The sequence below is a fragment of the Crocodylus siamensis genome, chromosome 1 (assembly GCF_052110815.1).
Source record: "Crocodylus siamensis isolate JL-2025a chromosome 1, ASM5211081v1, whole genome shotgun sequence".
NCBI classification, from domain to species: domain Eukaryota; kingdom Metazoa; phylum Chordata; order Crocodylia; family Crocodylidae; genus Crocodylus; species Crocodylus siamensis.
The window spans coordinates 301865765-301890804 of NC_143395.1; the positions used below are offsets into that span (position 1 = coordinate 301865765).

General features: G+C 42.3%; 1 protein-coding gene across 3 annotated transcripts in view; it reads right to left on the bottom strand.

The window, feature by feature from the left end:
• The window catches only part of UXS1 (UDP-glucuronate decarboxylase 1), an 87785-nt gene that overhangs the window by 11887 nt on the left and 50858 nt on the right, over positions 1 to 25040 (bottom strand). For all 3 annotated transcript variants that reach the window (XM_090021130.1, XM_090021146.1, XM_090021140.1), the window contains 3 exons: positions 22947 to 23068; positions 11817 to 11936; positions 128 to 171 (listed from right to left, as the gene is read on the bottom strand). In XM_090021130.1, the coding sequence (XP_089877256.1) occupies positions 128 to 171; positions 11817 to 11936; positions 22947 to 23068 (286 nt within the window). The remainder of the gene's footprint in view (positions 1 to 127; positions 172 to 11816; positions 11937 to 22946; positions 23069 to 25040) is intronic.

The following is a 25040-nucleotide window of genomic DNA, read 5'->3' on the forward strand; positions in this document are numbered from 1 at the left end:
TCAACATAAAAAAAATAAGTTAACCAGGCATACCTTTCCCATTTTGCTTTATGTTACATAGAGCAGATCGAGCCTTAAGAATGTTGGGCTATGCAAGTAAAGGTTAGATGGTGGAAATGAGCCTTACCTGACATACTGAAATGCTCTAGTCTGAGTTCCAGGGCCATAGACCTGAAAAACACAAAAGTTATAGGAACATGAAAAAAGAGGGTGCATCTTCAGTAGACAGCCATGCCCACTGGAGGCCCAAACACGGGACACAGGACCAAGACTAGCATTTCCTAGTGGCAGCTCATCTTACAGAAGGGTCATCTCCTCCTCTTCCTCTCCCCCACCCTTCCCCCAGCAATGACACCAAGTTGCAGAAGCCCACCTTAGAAGGTGGTAGATTTGTACCTTTCAAACTAACCAAAGTAGATATTTTTATATAAAAATAATCAAAATACCTACTTTGGTTTTACACACACACACACACACACACACAAACTGCCCGTTGCTGCCACCCACTGCCCCACAGTGCTACCATTTCGTCTCCAGCCCTGTGCACCACCTCCAAAACCTGTGTTCCCCCCACACCCGTGCGTTAGTTCCAGGGAAAAATGCAAATCTTGCCAAGTCTTATATACTTCTGAGACCAAACTCTTTCTTGCAATCTACAAAGTAAACTCATCCAGATATTTTTCACTTGTCTCGACTATCACCCTTCTTTCTGTCAGGACCTTCAATCACCCACCACTGTAGCCCCTCTTCACTTCATACACATTGCAGCTGTTTAAGTCATCTTCTCTGCCTGATCACATCACCTAACTGTCCCAGTCCACACACTTACTGCACTCCCCAGTTCATCACCACATCAAGCTTAAGACTCTTGTGAAGAAGCTTCTAAATCCTACAGAGTTGTGCGTCCTCCTGCCTACACACCCACGTCTCACTGCACCAGTTGTGTAAGTGAGGGTGGGCGGCCAGAGCAGCAGCCTAAGGCACTAGGAGGGTGGGAGGAGAGGGGGTGGGAATAACCACTGCTACAGTTGTCTGCCAGCCATGTGCCAGGAACAGAGCTGCCCACCTACACAGCTGCACTATATGGTCCTGTTCCCACCCAGCAATGATGTCAGAGATCCAGTGCCTTGCTCCCCTACACTCGTCTTCCACAGCACTCCAATAGGCATAAATAGCCTTCCTGACCCCTGGGCTTTCTTTTTAAGCTAGTTACTTCCCACACATAAGAAAGGTCTTAATCACATAAAACAATACTATAGCAACTTGCCTTTAAAAACGTTAGCTGCTTTACAGTCTTTAGTATGTTGGTGGGTCAAGAGCTCTTGGAAGAGATATTGCTAGAGAACAGGTGACGCAGTCAAAGAATAATGATAAATGCATCTAGCAAGGGTTTACAATCATGTAGTTAAAAGCATGACCAGTGCCAGGTCTGTGAAACATTCTGTTACATATGATTTACTCAACTGTGAATCTGAGGTCTCAGCCACCACTGAATCCATTCATCAACACCCAGTAATAGGACGTCTTGCCGATCCCCCATCCTTCAAGGAAGTCTGGTGTGCCATAATTCAGACCAAAAACAATAACGTGCCAGGCACGGATGGCATCTCTGCAGAGGTCTTCAAAGCACAACACTAGCACAAAAACTTCACCACCTTTTCATCAAAATATGGGTTAACAAGGAAGCTCCACCCGACTTACAAAATTACAACTCTGTGACTATATTCAAGGAAGGGGACAAGACAGTGTGTGGGAACTACTGAGTATTGTCCCTCTTCTACGTTGCTGGAAAGATTTCTACTTGCATCCTTCTGAATCACCTCCATCCACCCTCTTGCCAAAGATATCTTCAAGAATCCCAGTGTGGCTTTAGACCACCTCGGGGCACCACCAACATGATTTTTGTTGCAAGACAGATCCAGGAGAAGTGTAGAGAGCAACACCAGGAGCCGTTTATGGCATTTATTGACCTAACCAAGGCCTTTGATTCCATCAATAGTGAAGCTTTATGGAAGGTGCTGGCTAGGTTTTGTTGTCGACTAAAGTTCAGTATCCTCAGGCTACTCCATGATGGGATGACTGCCACAGTCCTTTCAATGGGTCAGAGATGGACCCATTTACCATTCGTACTGGTGCCACGCGCCATCGCCTCAACCCTGTTTTCCATCTATCTTGTGGTAATTTTGATTCTCATCTGTGACAGCCTTGATCCCGGAACTGGGGTTGAGTATTGAATGGATGGTCAGCTTTTCAATCTGCAGTGACTTCACAGCAAAACAAAAGCTACCAAGACTGGAATCACTGACCTTCAGTACACTGACGACTGTGTACTCCTCATGCACACTGAGACTGATTTGCAGTCCACCTTTGATCTATTTTCAGGTGCCCACCGTACCCTGAGACTCTTCCTTAGCATTAGGAAGACAAAGGTGTTCATCAGCCTGCCCCAGCGCAACCTGCCCCCTCCCCCCAGAAATTACTATTGATGGAGAACCCCTGAAAAACATCAAGCATTTCCCATACCTTGGCAGTCATTTTTCCCAGTCAGTCTTGATCTAGAAATCAAACATAGGATTCATCTCCCAAAGCAAGTCCTCTTCTCTCAACTTAGTCATGGTACGAGGACCCATGGAGGACAGAGAAAACACTACAAGGATACCCTGAAAGCACACCTTAAGAAAGGTGGCATCAACCCCACAAATTGGGAAGTGCTGGTTGGTAACAAGTCTCAATGGTATTGCTCCATACATAAGCTACCACCCATTTCAAAGCGAACTGTCTTGCTCAGGAAGCCAACAAATGGCACAGGAGGAAGGAAAGCACATAACATCCCGGCCAACAGTTGTGCCGCACCCAAGGCATCCCTGGTCCTATGTGTGGAAAAAACCTTAGCAGAGCATGGACTGGACTCCCAAGCCACCTTAAAATTTGCTGGTAATCCCCTGCCTTGGTAGACATCATCCTTGTAGTGAGGGATAGTTAATGATGATTTAGAGAACAAATAAGACCCCCTTTATTTTGGAAAAGAAGTGCACTAAGTGGGAACAAATAAGAAAAATATTTAAGTCTTTATCTAAGTGATTCATTTAACACCATATGGAAATACTCTCTCACAGTTCTGTCTTCCATCTAGCGATAACTCTTCATACAAGATGTATTTGATAGCTCCACTTATGCGTTGAGTCTGCAGTGTTTCAAAGCTGCGGGTGGATTTGTCTAGCTACTAAAATCCTTAATGGAACACATTTTGTAAACACTGGTATTATCAATTCACTGTGGCACATTTAATAATACTACAGTAATACACAAAGTCATTATGTCGTGTCTTGGCTAAATTTGATGTATACATAATACCTACCTGGAAGAAAAAGCATGGGAGCAAAGAATAAAAAAATTAAGGCTCCTTCTACACTTCCCAGGTATTGTGCAATTAACTGGTTAATTGCACAATTACCTAGAGACCAGCTACAAGTGCAAAGTTGCTATCACAGGATAATAAAACCTCCAGCTAGCTATAAAGTTAGACCTAAAACATGTGTACTAACTTTGCAGTTGGCTAGGGAGGAGATGAGCAGCCAACAATGGTGAAAGAACAGCTCGGGGACTATTTAGAAAAGCTGGACATATACAAGTCCATGGGGCTAGATGGGTTGCACCTGAGGGTACTGAGGGAGTTGGCTGGTGCGACTGCAGAGCTGCTGGCCATATTCTTTGAAAACTCATGATGATTAGGAGAGGTCCAGGACAACTGGAAAAGGGCAAACGTAGTACACATGTCTAAGAAAGGGAAAAAGGAGAATCCAAGGAACTACAGACCAGTCGGCCTCCCTTTAATCCCTGGAAAAATCATGGAGCAGATCTTCAAGGAATCTATTTCTAAGCACTTGGAGAAGAACGTGCTTAAAAATGAACAGTCAGCATGGATTCACCAAGTGCAAGTCTTGCCTGACCAACCTGATTACCTTCTATCATGAGGTGACCGACTCTTTGGATGCAGGGAGAGCAGTGGATGTGAACTTTAACTTTAGCAGGGCTTTTGATACGGTCTCTCACAACATTCTCACAGGCAAGCTAAGGAAGTATGGTCTGGATGAATGGACTGTAAGGTGGATAGGAAACTGGCTGGAACATCACGTTCAGAGGGTAGTAATCAATGACTTGCTGTCTAGTTAAGAGCAGGTATCAAGTGGAGTGCCCCAGGGGTTGGTCATGGGGCTGGTTTTGTTCAACATCTTCTTCAACAACCTGGAAGATGGCATAGAGTGCACCCTCAGAAAGTTTGCAGATGACACCAAGCTAGGGGGAATAGTAGATGCATTGGAGGATAGGGCTAAGATTCAGAATGACCTAGACAAATTGGAGGATTGAGCCAAAAGGAATCTCCTGGAGGTTCAACAAGGACAAGTGCTAAGTCCTGCACTTAGTACAGAACAATTTCATGAACAGTAGAGGCTGAAGGCTGACTGGTTAAGCAACAGCTCTGCAGAAAAGGACCTGGGGGTTACAGTGGACAATAAGCTGAATATGAGCCAGCAGCATGCCCTTGTTGCCAAGAAGGCTAATGGCATATTGGACTGCATTGTTAGGCGTGTTGCCAGCACGACAAAGGAAGTGATTATTTCCCTCTATTTAGCACTGGTGAGAATGCATCTGGAGTAATGTGTTCAGTTTTGGGCCCCCCACTAAAGAAAGGATGTGGACAAATTGGAGAGTCTAGTGGAGGGCAACAAAAATAGTGAGGGGAGGAGAGGCTGAGGGAACTGGGCTTATTTTGTCTAGAGAAGAGAAGACTGAGGGGATTTAATAGCAGCTACCTGAAGTGAGGTTCAAGAGGTTGGAACTAGACTGTTCTCAGTGGTGGCAGATGACAGAACAAGGAGCAATGGTCTCAAGCTGCAGCAAAGGAAGTTTTGGTTAGATATTAGGAAGAATTTTCTCACTAGGTAGCAAAACACTGGAATAGGTTACCCAGAAAGGCTGTGGAATCTCCATTAGGGCTGTGTGAAGCTTTGGTAGCTGATTCATTTCCGCGGAGATCTGGCCCGATTCGGTGGCTGAATCATGAAATCTGAATCAAAATCAGCAGACCCTTTAATCTCTCTGAATTGAAATTGGAACCCTCTGAATCGATTTGGAAAGACTCGACGATTTGGACATAGACTCAGCTTTAAATGGTTTTTCTATGTACCACAAGGTACAGAGGCTTGTGAATGATGAGATGGTAGGGTAGACAGAGTGTCCCACAGAAGCATGGGGGGGCGGGGGGGAGAGGGGGACCAGCACGCTCAGCAGCAGACCCAAAAGTGGATCAGAAGCACTTCCAGTCCACTTCCCAGTCTGCTCACCACTGGCCCCCCACCACGAGCTCAGCAGCAGACCCAGAAGTGGACCAGAAATAATTTTGGTCCACTTCCGGATTCGTTGCTGAGCATGCGGCCCCCCACCCCGTCCTCCTGTCGCACACTCCATCTGCCCCACCATCGCAGCGTTCATGAGCCGCACCAGGTACTTTGAGGCGTGTAGAAAAAACATTTAAAAGCTGTGTCTATGGCTGAATTGCTGATTCGGAGAAACAGCATCAAATCTTCAGAGTCAGCTGAATCGAGTCAGGACAGTAATCTGAATCAACAAATCAAATCACTGTCCTCGATTCGGGTCGAATCTGAATCAAACATGGCCTGTTTTGCATGCCCATAATCTCCATCCTTGGAGTTTTTTTATGATTTGTCTAGACAAAGCCTTTCTTGGGATGATCTAGCTGGGGATGGTCCTGCTTTGAGCAGAGGAGGTTGGACTAAATGACCTCCTGAGGTCCCTTCCAACCCTAATTTTTTATGACCATGTAGCAGGGTATCCCCTGTGGTTGAGAGCCCTGACAGATGACAGGGCTCCCAGTCACAGGGGTTGCAAGCCCTGAGAATTGCCCCTACTGCAATTCCCAAGGCTTGGGGGTGTGCAAAATCCCTGGACTCACGTGGGACTCTGGGTCCCGGCTGAGCCTCATGTGCAGCTGGGACCCAAAGACCCATCAGCTGATTGGGCTCTGGGTCCCAGCTGTGTCTCATACCCATGTGAAGCACAGCCCAGACTCAGAATCCTGTAGCTGATGGGGTGACAGTGTGCCCAATCACATGCCACAGTAAAAATATGAGAGCTGGATTTCAGTAAGTAAGGGAGAATTAGCACTGAGGATGAGCTAAATTTACGATGCCCCACAGAAGCCACCACACCAGAACACGTTGATACAGTCCATAAAAATGCGATAAAAGACACAAGATCCAGAGACAGTTACAAGGCTGTGACAGTGGACATCAGCACTGGGCCAGGACCTTCCTTCATGAAAACTTGGTCAGAGGAAAGGTGCAAAAAGGGTGCTCAAAATGCTGGGTGCTGTTCAAGGGTGAGTGTAATCTGGCATTGCCAAGAAATTCCAGGGGAGGGGAAGTTGGAAGCAAACCCAGAAAACTTCAGGAACAGGACTGTGACTCAGGATGGGACACAAGTTTGCCACTTTGATCCTTGATCCTGAGGTCAAGAAACACAGCATGCGGTGGAAACGCACACAGTCTCTGACCTTCCCAACATTTAAGAAGATAGCATCAGTCGGTAAATGTCTCAGAGACCATTTTTATGGGACATTAAGGCTAGGTACAGACATTCAAAAAGCCCAAGGGAGAATCGATCTAAGTTGTGCAGTTTGTTGTAAATGGCAGAATTTAGATTGGTAGCAAACAGAACACACGCTCGTCTTTTGGGGGTGGGGTGGACAGCGAAAGAGAGAGAGAGAGAGAGCGAGTGCAAGCGAGCATTGGGGGGGCATAAATCTCAGACTGTATTCCACCATTTTTAAATCAGTCAGCGTGCCAAACTTCTGTTCTGTTATGGGTACAGATTGGTTTCTGATCACTTACGCTGGTAAAATGTAATGTCTGTACCTGGCCTAAGGGGGTAAACAGGACTGAGTATCACTCAACTGGTCAAACCATCAATAGGTGTACTGGGTTAGTGAACTGTTGCTTTTCCAAGAAACCATCAAGAATGAGAGCTGTGAACATTGCTTCTCTAGGAAAATTCATCACTACACACATCCCGGGTTTCAGTGAGCACAGACATAAAAAACGATCACTTTACCATTCAGCCTATTCACTAGATTTGGTTCCCCCCGACTTCTACCCATTCCCTATGTTGAAGGAAAATCTTCATGGGAAGAATTTCAATGACAAAAATGAACAGCAGCAGCAGTCAGGGAATTTCTTGACATGCAGGAACTAGGTCTTCAGCAAGATAGAGCCAACCTCCACTGACCAATTCCACTGATGCCAAGTGGAACTATACTGAAGAAATGAACAGATAGTTGGAGATGCATCATGTTTGTACTTCCCCCAAACTAAAAGCTACCTACGCACCCCCTCGAAATTTGTGCCATGAAAAATGACGTTCGACTAAACTTCTGACATCTTCTAAAACATGTCTTCCTGTTGATTCCAATGGAGAGACTTTCCCCCCCTCTATATCCCCAACACAGCTCATTCAGTCTCTATACCACTTACCCAGCAAACTAGAGACTAAATAGTCAGCCATCACCATGGCCCTCCTCTTTAGTGACCCAATTAGTCATCCCAATTTTGTGAGATTAAAAGGGAGTCATTCTTGCCTTTGTTTCTGTCCACACTAGATTTGCTCAGAAATGTCCCAGAGTTGCAGCTGGTACTGCCAGAACAGAAGCTCTAGTATAATTCGCTGTTGGAGTTTTGAGAGTTAATAGCAGTGTTTGTCTGATGTCACGCAGTTAACTTACAGATTAACTAAATTAGAGTTGTACTAGCCTTTGTAAGCAGTGGCTTACTTCATCAGATTCTATGAAGGAATTTTTTAAGATGATTGTATCATCTAAGCCTGCTCAGACAGTCAAGAGAATATGGTAGTTATGAAACAAAATTTCCAGACAAGTCCTCTCACTAACTTCAAGCTTCTTTTGTTGATTCTCTGATATACTCATGATGAATGTGTATCATTTATAAAATTAACTAACTACTGCATACAAATGTCATTTATAAAAGCCTTCAGGGAATATCCTACCTCCTTGGTGACTTCACTTTCAAAGCTATTAAACAAAGTAAAGGCAATTCTGAATAATTGAGCAGTTCAGTACAATCTTGCAATGTCTTTATGCCAAAATACTATTGCATTTGAGCTCCTTGAATGACAATATCAGTAACAAGAAAAGAGGCATAAAGACCCCACAGCAATACCCGACTCCTGCAGCTCTCAACCGGTGATCAACTAGAGTGCCATGGCATGCTGCTAGCACTATTAGTTGTGCAAACATGATTCATAAGATAAACTCAGAGATTCCAAATAGGAATTCATAGTGTTAAAAAAGCCCACAACAGGTCAAAATGTTTTTGAGTTCTCTGCAACAAAAGAATTGGTCTATTATTTTTCTGTAGTTAAAAAGTTGGTGACAACTAAGAACTGCAAGTCCCAGGCATGCCTTGAATCTATCAAGGCTGAGAACCACACTATTCTATAAAAAAAATTCTACTATATAGATACTTTCATTCCCTCTGTATCACACCATACACAGAACAAATGCAGCAAGTGGTGTGAAATCCTCTCCCTATTTTGTCTAATCTAATACAACCAAAAAGTCTCAGACTGAAAACAGAACTCTTCTGTTTCTTTTTTTTTCAGCATCTTTCTGTCTACGCAGCAAGTGCTAGCTAACTCTCAGAAGCTTTTGAGAAGAGGTAAGAGATAGGAGAAAGAAGGCCCTTCCAAAACAATTATACACTGGGAATGGCCACAAAAGAGCAGCAGCAGTGGTGCGCAGGCAAAGTGGTGGCCACTGGAGGGCTTGTGGGGGGGGAGTGGCAGCAGCAGCAGGCGGGAGCAAAGTAGCAGCTTGGTGGAAACGTGGAGCCTGCACCAGTGCCTTGAGGCTAGACCAGTGGAGACCCAGGGTGGGGCGGCAGGCAGGTGGAGCCTGGGCCAATGGGGGTGCGGGGCTCACCTGGCTCCATTATGCAGTACTCATGTGCAGTTCCCAGATTGTCTGCCTGAGCCACATGTCTGGGAAGAGCGCTGCATGATGGAGCCTGCAGCCCGGCCCTGCTCACTACTACACACAAGTCATGGGCAACAGTAGGGAGCTCCATGCTATGGAGCTGGGCTGGCTCTGCCCCTCTCCCTGCTGCCCTGGCCAAGCCCCACGATCTCTACCACTGGTTTTACCCCGCAGGACTCGAGCATGTAAGCCCCATCTGATGGAGTCAGCAGCCCAGTCACGTGCAGTCGTGGGGCTCGCCAGGACCATGCACCACCAAGGGGATCCACCTGCTGTTGCCGCTGGTGACAGAGACTGTGCGCAATGGGGGCATGCACCCATACTCCACAACCCTCCCCACCAACCCATTTATCCCCAAACATACCCCGTACAAACCCCTCATATCCACCCATCCACACCCCCAACCCTCACATCCAAACATCCCCCCACACCCACCCACCATACACAAAGACTTGTTTTGAGCTATTATGCAATCACTTCTATGCACAAGACACGTACACAAATCGGGACAAAAATATTTTTTGAAATAAAATTCAAATATGTTATTGTAGATGTTTGATTTTTAGTATATAATTTGGTTTTATTCTGGTTCCAAGATAGCAAACCCATTCCCAAAAGGAGTACTTCTGGGGGTAAGAGGAGGGACTTCTGGTCCCAAAATAGTGATGAGAAGACAGGGAGCAGCTACCCTTGTGGCTGTTGACAGCTCCCCAAAACTTGTTAAGCAGCCCTCCAGTTGAAGTAATTGCCCACCCTTGTTCTAGGAAAACCTTGGGGGATTTTCCTGCTGTTAGAAGTGAATGCAATGCATCAAAACTGTTCTTATTGGAAGTCTTTCCTGAAAGTTTCCCTGTGAAACAAACCATTCTGCTCTCAACAAAACAGTAACATGCAAAGTTAAAAACAAAAAAAAAGACCAATTATAAGTGGCCAATTATTCTCAAACAGGATTTTTTCCCAACATTCCCTTTGTTCTAAAGTTAATCCATGCAGCTGTTAGTGCGTCAATAAGAAAGTGAGCAGCAGGATCCCTGAGAGAAGGTAAGCTGACAGAAGGTTAGAGATTCCAGGGAACAGATCCAGGGGGATATGATGGATTTCGATACAGTGATGTATTTCCTTTTCAAGGGCTGGACTGCCCTACAGACCTGCTCTGAGTTTGGGAGGGGAAAAGATAACCAATGGGATACTGACCAAGACTCTGTAGTAAGCACAGAACAAGATTAATTATACTTATGTTGAACATCATGCAATTAACTGCGACTGAGCCCCGACAGCCACAGCCAAACAACACAGTGGTATGAAAAAAAAAAAAGTGAGAGAGCCTGGCGGATCTCCGTTCCTTTAAGAGAAGCAGCAGCCTAGCCAGGGAGCCCTGCAGGCAAGGCAGAGTGCAGCAGTTGCAGGTCACCAGGGCAATAGGTTAATGGACCAATTAGCAGGTACCTGCAGGTGGTTAGCTGATAGGAGGCAGGCAGGGCCCTAGGAACTTATAAACCCAAGGCTGGGGCTGACTCAAGGAGCCTCTCCCTTACCGCTGCAGGGGAAGGAGCTCCTGCCCAGGAGAGCCACCCAGGGACACAGGTCTGATTGCTCTGCTGCCTCCAGGAGCACTTGGACTTGGGAAGCTCACAAGGAGCCAGGCTGGGAGGTAGGCTGGCCCAAGGGTGAAGGAAGTTTGCTCTCTTAAAGGGCCAGAGGGCTACCTTCACTGTTGAGATTTATGTTATAGCCTGAGGCCCTGTGTTTATACTGGAGGTTTGGGATAGGGCTGTCGGGCAGTTACAGAGGTCCCATTAATACTTGAGAGGCATGCAGTAGCTGTGAGCCCTGCCAGGGGTAGGCTCAAGCAATTATTGAGCCTGGAGTGGGCAGAGTGCAAGGCAGCAGTGAGACAGAGGCCAAGGGCCCGGTGCCAGAGGGCCGGAGACACAGAAGTCTGGCAGACAGGGGCCAAGCAACCAGAAAAGACAAGCAACAGCTAGTGCCTCAAAGCCAGGTCCAATACAGTGGGTACAAGCTAGAAGGCCTAGCTGTAGTAAAGAGACGGAGGCCGAGGAGACTGAAGCCCCAACAGAGGGAACAATGTTATAGTACTACATGGCGCACAACACTGGCAGACTGTGGCAGTGGCAGCAGCAGCAGGCAGGGTTCTCAGGGCACTTGTGCCCGGTGGGGTACAGCTCTGGCCAGTGCTGCACATTGCAATGAGGAGCAATGCATCGGTGCATCTCTACTCAAAGCCTCAGACATGAAGGTATTTTTTCCTTGAAACTCCCTCTAAAATGGTAAGTGCTATTATCTCCACGAGACAGGGGAAACTGAGTCACAGAGAAGTGAAGACTCAGATCTACAAAGAAGTATTTAAGCATTCAGCACCTGAGCTCAATATAAAACTTTTCATTTTTAGGGGAATCAATGGGATAACTTTTTCATGGATCTAGCTTTAAGAAACCTGCTCACAAATCACAAAAGGAAGTTGGGGTACAATTCTTCATATTCATTAGTATTGCATCATTCACACCTCTAAGACTGTAAGAATAAAGGCCAATATTATCAGTGATTGAGATACTGGAACTGAAGATATTGAGGTCTAATGTTTAGGGGGAGAGGACTCAGCACTTTTTGAAAGTCCAGACTCTCCAAAGCGTCACAGGCTATGTACCCACTATGCACCTCTCCAAACAAGCTATTTGACCAAGATTAAGTGGGGGAATTTCAAACCCAGCACCAAGTGGTAATGACTTACTGTTAGAGGTTCTCCCTGAAGAGCCTGTAGGATAAAGTTACTGACAACTCTGCCATCATTCATATGCATCCGAGGACCAAAGGTATTGAATATTCTGGCAACTCGCACTTCAACTCCTTCCTGTAAGCAAACAAAACAGCATGTCCATATTATGAAGATTCCTCCCTGTTGCCTATAATGGAGACATCCAGATTAACTTCCCTCCTAAAGATTTCCTTCAGTACAAGAATTTCTAATAGTTTTTTAAACACCTGCTGCTTCCTTACCTTAAGACACACCTACCCCCCCTTCACCTCTCTGGCTCTAATAGAAAATGCATATTACAAAACAGTTTATTCCAATTATTTATTACAATTATGCACCACTGTTGGAACATCTGATGCTTTCTTTACCACATTTCCTTCTATGGAGAACTGATGTCACATTTTTCAGTTTAATAGGGTCTTCCAACAGACACACCCGCCAGATTCTTTTAATATCACAACTTTCCAGTTAGAAGCATATCCATACATTGCAAAGTGGGTACAACTATGTGAGGTTTTCCCCGGCCTACAGAGTAGCTAATGGCTAAGCAAAAAGCAGGACCTTTTTAAGAAGGGTTTTTTGGTGATATCAGTTATTTGGACCAACTGAAGAGTTGCTGGACAAGGTTTCAAGCATCAACTGCTCTTCCTTGGGTCTAAGCCTTCATAACTGTGAGTCATTAGCATTACTGATGCACTGTATGTAGATCATTGGCTAGCATCCTGCTCAAAAAAAAATCTGTTATTTATAGGCTGTTTAAGCACTTTAATGCTTATTGAAGCTTTTAATCTGAGAAAAATTCTCATTATTCTCAGTAAGGCTTTGTAAGAACTATGTTAAATCTTGAAGTAATCAGCACAGCAAACTGAATTTCAAAAAGCAGAGCCAATAGTGATCTTGATTCTGCAAAACAGCAGCACTGAGACAGTCCATCTACAGATTTTTTAACCCCCCCCACCACTGTGAACAAGCTTTGCTTCAGCTAAATTCTTAGAGCCAAATCCTCAGCCTGCAGTGAAAAGTTCCTCAGTCATGCTGAGTCTTTTTACAGTCATCCTCAGCATGACTGAATGTAAACAGAACATACAGCCATGCTGAGTCAAAAACACCGGTTTGACTTCTGATGCATCTAGAAAGCTTCACCTCTGGAAGTGATGTATTTGCTGCTGATTCCCAAGTGGCTAAAGTCATAGCCACAGCCTCTCTGCATTGCAAAAGAATCATGTAATCTCTTTAAAAAATGATTTTCAATGAATACAGGGAGCAGTATTTTTGAACAGCCTACCCACTATCTTTACTATAGCTGGTTGACATTCCTTGTAAAAGTGAGACTTGAAAAATATGGTAGGAAATAAGCTTGTGGATTTTCTTCATAAGAGGATACTCTCTTCTCTACAAACACATTCAGCTTCACTGCAGCTTGAGCTCATGTGCTCCTCATTCAAGGGAGATCACGAGGTTACCATTTTCCTGGAAACAGGTTTGCTTGAAAGAAGCTTAATTTTTGATCTATCCAGATCTCAAAGTAATTTATAAACAAACATATCTGAATATCAGCTTTATGAAGGCTGGCATCATCATTTCACAGCTATGCGAGTAAGAATTAGCACAGTGGGGGGCAATCTTTTTGGCAGGTATGCCACAAGGCAGGAGAGCCTTGCTTCTTCCCCAAGTACCACTCCAATCCACTTCTCCTGCCCTCTCTTGCTTGCCCCGTCTCCTGTTCTCCATGCTCCCTGACAGATCTGCCACATGTCACACAAAGTGCCTGCTTGGGCCATGCATGCCGCAGATTAGCCACCCCTTAACTAGAGAATGGCTAAATGCTTGATTACATTAAAAAAAAAAAAAAAACCTACCCATTGCTGTGAGAGGGAAGATGTCACCAAGTGGTGCAGGTGAATATAGAAAATTACTGGTGTAAGAGAAAGAAGCAGGGTTCAGCATTTCAGAAGCTAAAAGTAAGACTTAAGATAGCAAACAGCAAGGTCTTGTTCACAGTTGCAATCACATGGTGAACTATTACAGTATCAACAACTTTTATATGAACACAGAAAAAGCATTAGTCACTTGCTCAAGGTCACAGAGCCAGTCCACTCCAGTACGAACATCACAGTGCACTCTCCTGGCATTTTTTTCTTCTCTTTTCTTTCTTTCTTTTATCCATAATTGGTAACAAACACGTTATGTTACGCACCATCACATTTCCCACCCATGCAAAGAGAGTACAATCAAGAAAGTGTTCCTAATTTGAAGTTATTTAAAGAGCTTTGTTACAAGGTGCATTATGTGTTCATGCTTCTGGCAGGACATTACACAATTCATGCCATGTTTTTGGATGCACTGCACTTTGAAACAGTTCACTTGGGTTGCTCTTCTTCGTTTCCCCCCTTCCTTGCTGTCCTAAAAGGACACCAGGTCCTCCAAGGACTGACTTTATTCCACAAGGATTTCCCAACAGTATAGATTTAATATTAAATGAAAATAAGGCATTTAGAAAAGTGGTTACCTTAAGGCAAAATAGTCATTGGTTTAATTGTGTTGGCCCCAAAACAGAAAACCTCTTTGTACTACACATACTGAGTCTGCAGACAGCTGTTTTCCAGTGCGTGTTGGAAACTGGCAGGGGTCTTACTGAGAGAGATAGGTAGACTTATGCGTGTGCGTGCCCCCTTCCCCTCCTACATCAATATTCAAGATATACCATGGGAGCAGGAAAACTTAGCAGAGATTTTTCAGGCTACATAACTGTCCCTAGGTCCTCTGTGAATCTGGAGGGGGACAACAGGAATCGCCCTCTCCCGCAGTGGAGTATTATTCCTGATGTTTATTTTCCACTGTTTTTTGCAGCCTGGTTTTCAGATGTTCTGTGAAAGCCAGACTTCTAAAATTTTCATTGTAAACTATTCCAAAATGGAGAGATCACACTGCCAGGAATTTTTTCCCAGAAGTGCAGTACTCATTTCCCCTCTTGTTTTGAACCCACTTTTCTTGGTGACCGCTTCCAAATTTCACAAAGAATTCCTCTCAGCTTTGTATATGATACACATATTTGATGGTTGTTACAGCAGCTCATACCCCATCATTAATTTCTACACCTACAATCCTAGGTTGCATTACCTATACCCCTCTGATCCCTGTCCCTCGGAATATATTTCCACCTTTAATCAGGGCAATGGCCTGGGCATGTTTTCTGGAACCTGGAGGAGGGAGTGAGGGAAGGTATATCAGCTTCTGCTTACAGATAGAGTAGGTCTGCCCAAAGAAGAACGAAAAGTCCAACAAGCCAAGCTGGTGGCATGAACAAAGGAAGAGATGAAAGAGATGGGCAACAAGTCAGAAACAAATTAATTGTTCAAAAGTAATTTAAAAGGAAAGCATGTTGATGTAAGGGGCAGCCAAGGATAAACAACTGAAAGTGCAGAATAAAGTTAACAATAGTAGAAGCCATTAATTGCCCCTAACTTCAAATTGGAGTGTAAACACTATAAATTCTCTGCATCTTTTTTCACAATAGCTATGGCTCTATGCTTGGTGAGCCACATTCCTTAACTGCAGAAAGCAGAAAGCTTGTTTTAATCCTTCAGTTTTACATGTGATGTATCTGAGATGTTGCTTTTGCCTGCTAAAAAAAATCCTAATTTTCTAATAATCTTTATGACCTTAGATTTATTTTTCAACTCCTCTAAAAGCTCTGGGTATTTACAAATGATTTTCAAGTTTGTATCTGTTCTTGTTTTACATAGATATCAAATCAAAGGCTAAACAAACAGACTGCAGGACTGACTTTTGGGAGCAGTATAGAAAGTGGAATTTTTCACACTCAAGTCTATACTAGCGCTTATATAATCAGTCTATATTATACTCCTACCCGTTTAATACTATTGGTTAGAGATGTAATTTTGGTGACATTTCTATGCTAGCAAGAACCATGGACTGTTATGTTATAGTAGCATAAAAGAGCTTCTGCTGGTATACATTTATTTTATTCAGAAATAACTTGTATGACAGTATCCAACAGTACTAACCAACTCAACTGAGAGTGGGTTTTTTTTGAAAATCATGGCATTGATTTAAGCATGCAAAGAAGGTTAGTGCTTTTCAGTCCAGTCCTGATATTTTTCCAAAGCACTGATATCCTAGAGCTCTCAGGGAAGTTAATGAGGACTCAGTACTCATAACTTACATAAAATCAGGCCACTACTTTAGTAATGTATCACTGGCACCCACTTTTGAAAATCTTTGCTCTTGTAATTGCTACAGGAAGGCATAATAGGATATTATTGTGTATTAAGGTGTATATGCATGTTTTGAAGAAATAAGTTGTATTTTCAATTCAACCAATTTTATGAAAAGACAACTCCTTGGTCTACACATGTTGGAAAACAATTCAGTGCAAAAATAACTTGGACATGAAAAGGTTCCCAGGGATGGTTTTTAAAAGTGAAATAGCTTCAAGTACTAACACTGTAATTGAGAAACAGAACAACAGGTGATTGCTTCTAACTAATTAATACTTTTAAGCTTCCATGCTTTGTGAATTTTGAACCATGTTGCTAATCATCTACTATGAATCACCAGCACAGCAAGCAAAAAGTTTAAGCCAGGAAAAGGAATAACTGCATGCATAAAATGAGGAAATGGAGAGCCAAGCACAGTGACCCAAGCAATTAGGAGAGTCATTGACATCAGAATTTTTAGAACAAAAAGGGGAAATAATCTGCTAGAAAGCTCAGATACCTGGCATGGCTATCAGAGTGAACATAATGGGGCTAATCAGCCTCTTTCAGATAAAATTATTAAAACTGCTGCCTGTATCCCTTGCTTAAACATCCCTTGTTCAACATCACCTCTCAGTATCTGAAATTCTGCAATCTGTCAGAAAAACACATCCTGATTACTAGGAAAATAACTGCTAGTGTTTGAAATGGACCATTTAAAATTACACCTTTATAATTTTGATTTGTAATCACACTGAAATTATTGGCAGACAGTCTTTTTTTAAATATGGCGGGATCTTATAAATACAAAATCCAATCCTGAATATATGAAAACACAGAGCCTCAACTTACTGGTTATGGCAGTGGTTTTAAACCTGGAGTCCAAGGACCCTAGGGGGGAGGGGGCATCACAAACTAAGCTTAAGGGGTCTGCGAAAGACAACTATGGTCAATCAAAAAGTATGTGAATACTTGCACTTACAATTCAAAGGGGTCTGCACCTCCATTTGAAATTTCCAAAAGGGTCCATCCATCATATCCATTCACAATTTTTAGGGGTCTGCAAATTAGGGGCATGAATGGTTAAATGGAAGGTCTGGGCAGCCTCCCCGATTAATTTAGCTAACCGCTTATCATTTGGCCTGGGGCTGTCAGATTTTGGGAGGAAAAAGGGGGGGAGGTGGCAGGAGAAGGAAGACCCGTAGGTGACATAGCTGGGGCTGGGGCTGCTGCCAAGTCAGGCAGTGTGTGGGGTTTGGGGCCCAGGACCACAGTGCGTAGCCATAGGGTGGTTTCTTCTTTCAAAGTCTAGCAACCTGCTCGTGGACCGCTCAACTACCATGTTCAATGCTCAGCCAACAAAAATTAATTTAAAAACAAATGCAAACAAGCTTTGCCTGGTATTTTCTGTTGAACTGCACTGGGTGGCAGCAGCACCTTTTTTCAGTGCAACATAAGGGCAAGCAGTTCAACACGTGGTTTTGGGGCTTTTTAGGGAAAGGGAGCCACCATGGCCAAAGAAACCAAAATTAATTTTTCCTGAGGTTCACATAAGCAACATTCAATAAAAACCAAATAAACAGCGAGGAAGACAACACATTAGGCAACCTCTGCACCTTAAGATTTAGTGCATCTAATCTTCCTAGGACACAGCAGTACAATTGCAGCAGTACAATTTCAGGGCCACATTCACAAAAGTTTGTCACCGAATTACATCTATCCCTGCCTTGTACCAAGGCCCATACTTAGAGCTGTCTGACTGCTTTAAGGAAAAGACATTTCTGCTGAATCAGAGGAAATGAAGCTCATTTCTGTAATTGATGCCGTTTAAAAATGGTCTTCTTGGTTGTTCCGACAGTTCTCTGTATTTGTTTAATTTGTTTGGCTCAATAAAAAACTAGCAATAATTATTTTCTGGAACTGCGGTATAAAAATGCACCTTCTGGCATGATGACTTGTTTCCGTAACGTACATAAGGAACACAAGTAGTAGTACTTAATACAACCACTTTTATAGCATCATTTTCCAATGCGTATAAATTCTCTATCTTGCTGTGCACAGTCTGGCAGAGGATCTGCGGAAGATAATACCATGGAATACAAGTGAAAGGATTGAGACAATATATTTTTTATACAGTACGCTGGGGGGGGCGGGGGGGGGCAGGGAGAGGAATCTAACAGCAGTATCTAGACTGAACTGGTCTTCCAGGAAAAGCAGTTGAAGTTGCCTCAACTGATGTTTAAAAACTAGACTAGAATAAAACTCTAAGAAACCTCATAATGCAAGGATGCATCTTCTCTTCGTAATTACTTAGTAACTGTATTGAGAGTTACCAATTATAATGTCATTCTTTTAGTAATTTAACCAACAATTTTCATCATCCCTATATTTTACATCTAGGATTTTTACAATTACTGAAACCAACTCAATTTGTGAATTAACAAGAATTAGAGAAACAAGTAATAATGCAGAAAAAACCAACAGGCAATCCACCACTAAAGAGTTATATTTACAATGTATTTATGTATTCAACATGTAGTCAAGTGTTTGCTTATCCATATTAAAAGCATGTTCTTTACTGTTTTGCAGTTATACAACTTAATTTTTCCATTCAGTTGTGTTTATCCTTCTACCAGTCACTGTTCAGCTTTCTGTACATTGAGTAGGATTGATAAAACCTAACCAACAAGGAATCTGGGAAGGATCACAAACCATATTTAAACAAAACTTAAATATTCCATATTTTTGTATAATTATCATTATACTCAAATCCTTCTTCTTTGTTGGGATTTAAGCATATAGAGTAGATTTTTAATTAGTAGACAAAGAAGGTACCCAAAAGCAATTTGGAAGCTATTATAGAACAAAGACCAGAAGACCCCTTATTATCACTGTTGCTTAATATAGACACCCAACAAGTATTATTCCAATTGAAGACTACCAAAAAAAACAGAAGAGGTACTTCCTATGAAAAGTATGGTTTCAAAAAGGCAAGGTGGGGGGGAGGGGAAGAGAAGTAATCTGCATACTTGCAGGTCTAAAACAGGTCAGCAGTGGTAACGAGGGGGGAAATTTAAATTGTAAAAAAAAAATAGAGAAATTCAACTCTATCCACAATACCGTATAGATTTTTTTAGTCACAACATTTAACATAGTTCAGTTACACTCCTCACTGGAGTAAAGTGAACATGTTTGATTCATACTCAGGGGTAGTATCAAATCCTAAACAGTGTTCAAACTAAATTTAGTGGTTAGAATGTGTTTAAAGTAAGTCTCAAACAGTTATTTAGTTACCATCATAAAATTAAAAAAAATAAAATTAAAAAAACGTAACTACTGACTTGCTGAATACCAAAGTGAGCACGGCATTATAATGTACTGTACATACAAAGAAAAAAAAACACTGGAGAGGTTATTTCTTCTCCCATGAGAATCAGAGAAAATTAGGGTTGGAAAGGACCTCAGGACATCATCCAGTCCAAACCCCTGCTCAAAGCAGGATCATCCCACAATAATATGCATTCCAACTTCAAACTCACAGCCTAACACAACACCTCAACAATGACCTCATGTTTTTGTATAAATTAATTCAATAGATCAGCTCCTCTGCCTACCTTTACCTTCCAAGCATTTAGGAAGTTATTCTTCCTTAACACTAGTGAGGTCACTGTTAGTTTTGTATCTCCTCTTTACCAATAAAGCAATTCTTTCTTGAGCTTCAGGAGTATTTTGATGCAGTAATCTCTATCCTGTGAAGTGAGTGAACCCCTTCAAATTTATCAAATGGAAATCTGTTAGATTTTTCAACAGCACACCTTGATGACTTAAAATGAAATAAAGAATATTTTGAAAGACAAAAGTATCAGCACTCTGGAAGTTTTCCAGTTCAACATGTAACACCCGAAACCTCATACCCACATGCCACCAGGTAAGCAGTAGGCCTGTGCAAAGCAGCTAGCATTCACTTTGGATTCAGACGATTCCGGGGACAGTGATTCGAATCGATTTGGCCCAATCCAATTTGGAGATTTGGTCACTGCCAAATTAGCCGAATCTCCAAATCAAAAAGGCCCCATCCTCTGCCCGTCCTCCCAGCCCCATCAATGGCTGCCCCGCCCAGCCCCAGCATCCCGGCACTTAAAAAACGAAAAACAAAGCCCCGCACTGACCGGCTCCTGCCAGGTGATGGGGGCAACCCCACTGCCCCGCGCTGCATGGGGGTAGGGGTGCTCTGCCACAAGCTCCCAGAGGCCCTGATGACTGCTGCAGCAACCAGTGAGTGCAGGGCTTTTTTAAAGTACCAGGACACTAGGGCTGGGCAGGACAGCCATTGACAGGGCTGGGAAAGCGGGCGGAGGTCAGGGGGAACTCAGTGCGGGGGGGGGGGAGTAGGCAGGGGATGAGGCCCAATGGGGGTCTCCCCATGATCCCCTCCCCCCTCCTTCAGCACCCCACCCCTCTACTTACCAGCACAGAGCCCAGGTCCAGGTCCCTGCGGTGATGAGCAGAGACTGCCCGAATCTCCTCTGAATCTATTTGGATGCTTCAAACAGATTTGGACTTTTATTGGACTCCCGATTTGATTAGATTCAGAGTCAAAGATTTGGCCACCGAATTGGGCTGAATCTCCAGTGAATCTTCCAGCAACCAAAGCTTCGCACAGCCCTAGTAAGCACCTCATGGCTAAGTCACTCTGGCTGTAAACAAATAATTCACTTGACATGATTCTGATCGAGTCAAAACTTGGGAGAAAAGAGGGCTACACACCTAGCCACTGCAAGCTGCACTTCTGCCAGGGAGTGGCAGGGACAGCATGCTGGTGGCCAGGGAGAGCATGCAGCTTGATAAGTTTACCCCTGGAAAGACGAGTAATTAACATGAACAAGCTGCTGTCAACTTAAAGACACAGCATTATCCTGGGAAAAACTGCTAGCATATTTTATTTGCAGATTTCACAGGTATTTAAAGTGAAATTATGAACTCTGCAGGATTTCAGGGAGAAATACTATGTCTGTTTATACTCTCTACTATGCAATCTCCTTACAGACAATCTCTTTCACTGAAGATGCCAGATCTAACTGCTACCAAAAAAAATTACCTTTTTTTCCCTCCAAGAGGTAGCAGAACATCCACAGAGGGACAATCCTATGAAAGAACCAGCGTAAAGGGGCTTCAGCATCAATGGCCTCATGGGACCAGGCTACGCAGAATCCCTTGAATCTTCACTGACCTCCACAGGAAGAATCTAACTTAGCTGCCCCAAGGACAGATGGCTTATTTATACCACCAACTTTCATTTAGTGCATGGTAGACTGGTTCAGTCCTACAAACCTTCACAACCAAAATACAGTGCACATATAGATCTCATTGCACCTAGAGTCCATAAGCAGCAATGATTTGCCAATTGGGCTGTAAAACAGCAATGCTACAGTACAGCAATACTGCACAGGATTCGGCACATCACAATGCAAGAACTGCTCATAAAGCTAATTTCCACAAATCCTTATATGAATGGCTACTGTACTGAATTCAATTACAGAACATATCACCATAACTGTTAGCACCATCTGCATTTTATAGCTTACAAGGAAAAAAAGAGCAAAGCAGATACAAATCTTGAAATTTCTTTTCTTTTCTGGTCCATAAGAGGAGTGGGCAATGACATCTATATGTTCAGACAAAATAGAATGTCAAGAATATTATGTTACTTTTTTTTTTTTTTTCAGGTTTAATTCAGGTTATGTTGGGTTTCTTTTAATGAGTATTTTGTTTATTTTAAAGGATATGGAATTTTGTACAGAAACACTAGAATTAAAATTAAACTTGGATTAATTGCCTTAGTACAAAACTGAAAGACATTCTACCCAATTTGTTACACTCCATACACTGACATTTTAAATTACCTCATATCTGTCAGCTTTATTCATGCAAGTCCAAGTTAACAATGATTAGGAAAAGAAGCTCACCTTGAACTACCCTATTTTTCCATTTTTAAAAAAAAGTAAAGTTGATATGTCATGTTATAAATACATTTTAAAAGTTATATTATCCTAGTGCTAAGTTACTAACCCAGTGATTCTCTCTCAGGGTGCCACAGTCATCATGGAGTGCCCTGAAATCCTTTTAAGGGCATTGCTCAATATGAGCACATTCAGGTACGCAAAAACCTACATGATGACTTGCAACATAAACCCAGAGATTTCAAACAGGAATACAGTGTCAAGAACATTTCTGGCCTGCTATGGCTTCTCTGATTTTTTTTCCACAACAAAACTGCTCTTTTTTTAGTCAGAAAACAAGAGAAAGCATTTTTTGAGTGGTGCCTTAAGTCTAAAAAGGTTGAGAATCACTGAACTAACCTGTCTGAAACAAGTGTTAAATAGGAGGACTGTTATTTCAGCTGCAATATGTTCAAGGCTTTAAAAAAAATTAAAGTCATTTGCCTTTATTAGAGTGTTATGACTTCATTTTTACCTATATTTAGATTTAAAATATTCATCTACCTGCTCCATGCTACTCTGTAAGGGCCAGATTCAGCTCAGCACTTAAGCACATGATGATTTAGGACTTAAATTAGCAAGGTTACTTCAGTTTAATCACTGCCTAGAAATTATCTGTGATATCAAAGGGCTCAGTGAGTCTAACAAAAAATGTCTAATAAAAAAAGTAAAATGTCCTTTCTTAGAGAGCACTGTTCATTAGAAATACCAGAGCAGATGGAAGTAATAAAACTACATTTAAGAAAGCACAGATTTTGCAATTATAGCAAGAAGTCCCCTACTCAAATTTTTTTACCCTTCTGCCACCAAATGAGTACTCTCCAGTTTTTTGTGCTTTTGTAGTCAGGAAATAAAGCAAACACATGAAATCTGATAACCAGTAATACCTGCTTCATGTAGGCATAGCACATAGTTTCTGCAACCCTCTTTCCTTCATCATAGCAGGCTCTCGGTCCTATGGGGTTCACATGACCCCAATAATCTTCATTCTGGGGGTGAACTTCAGGATCTAGGGAGAAAAACAAAAACTTGAATGGCTTCCTCTTTGCAATTAATATGAAAGGTGAATAATTCCTTTTTTGGTAGCAGTTCTTTTGATGTATGATTTGCTTTTATATAGTTTTTCCTCCAAACATGGCTTCTATTTTTTACATGGAATTTCAACATCGTTTACCAGAGAAGCACTCAGCACAGTCAAAAAAAGGATAAGGATTAAGGAAAATATAAAATCCGTAAGATCCACAATTGTGCGATGAAAGGTAATTAAACAAGGAGTAGTGGCTCTCATGTTTGCTTTGTCTCTTGACATGCTCCTGCATAATAAGAGCTATTGCTCTGTCAAGCTGAAACTTAAATATTTGTCTGGAAAAGGACCTTCAAGACAAAAAAAATGGAACAACTCTTGGCACATAAGATTCTGATGTAAGCTAATTCAATAAAGAGATTAAAGGTTATGTAAAAGTGCAATGCCAATTTCTATTTGATCAAAAATGAGCTAAGACACCTTGGCTTTTAAAAAAGGAGATGAGAAAAAAAGATAAGTGAGGAAAAAGAGGGGATTTAGTGGAGATCCGGGCATAACATGGCAACTGATTTAGTGAATGCAGAGACAAGTCCCTGTTTTTTCCTCATCCCAGTATGCGAGATCAGCAAATGGCAGACAGGTGGGATTTTTTCACCATCAATTGTATTAGAAGGATCTAGATAAGGCAGAGGCTGCTGAAGAAAGGGAAGAAAGAGTAAGATGCTTTATCTGAAATTACTTCAGATTATGCCCTGCTAAAATTTTTTTTACAAGCTCTGCTCTGGCTTCAGCCTCATCTATAACACAGTGACCTAACTGGTCTGACTTCTCTTGGGAAGAGAGAAAGGCCCGATTTAAGTATCTCTTTCAATTGAGACTATTCTACTTAATTTGCAATTTTGTGGTTTTCCCAGACACCACAAAAACCATCATGGTCTGCGATCACCAGGAAATATTGCATTGGCTATGATTTGCCACAAAATCAACCTGCTCCACCACATATTATTCATATAACACGCTGTTTTAGAATGTCCCAATGCTTACTGAAATACAAAAAACAGTGAGACAATCACTGCAGCCATGGATTATGTGAGTGAGAGTTACTGTCTGCTAGTGACATAGACTAAGTGAAGGCACCAATCAGTGCAGTGAAAATAGTTAAATGCGATGTTGCAATCTGAAGATGGGTGAAAAGAAATAAAACAAAGCTAAATACATTTCACAGCTCAAGATTCTGTAAGGCAGTCCCCTGTAGGAACCTTCCATGCAGATGGTGCAAAATTGTTTTGTTCATCTTGCAACATGACTCCAGATGTATTGAGGAAAAGCAGCATTGATTGCCACACTTAGAGTCTGAATTGGTTATAAAGTGAAAGGCTTCTGCAGAAGCTGAAAGTCAGAAGAAAATACAAATAACTGTCCCTGATGGTTAGAAGAACTACTGAAACAGTTTAACAAGAAGAAAAGCTACATTCAAGATGGTGGAGCAACCACTACTGCCAATATACCCTTGGAAAAAAATTGATAACCTGAAACTAAGGAAGTACTTCAACAAACATGCACAAAATACTGGCAGTTTCCCATGTGCAAAGCAAACTTTGCCAGGATTATCTACCAGGAGTAACTGCTTTACAAAATCTGCATTGGAAGAAAAAAAAAATCAATTTTGATTGTAGCAGACGAAGCAACAGATGCACAAGATACAAGATGACCACAACCCGCCTATTTTTCAAACAGCCAGTTCAACTCACACCTGTAAATTTTTCAAGTGTAACACAAGCTGTAGTGAAGACTGTTTGTTGTAAACTACAGCTCAGAAAATAGCAAGATCTCAGCACTTCTGTCTGATAATGCAATGTATATGTGCAACGCTTTCTCTGATGTGCTCCAGGGAAAGATGACCAATACAGTTCATATTACCTACAATGCACACATTCTTTTTTTTAGTAAGTGATAT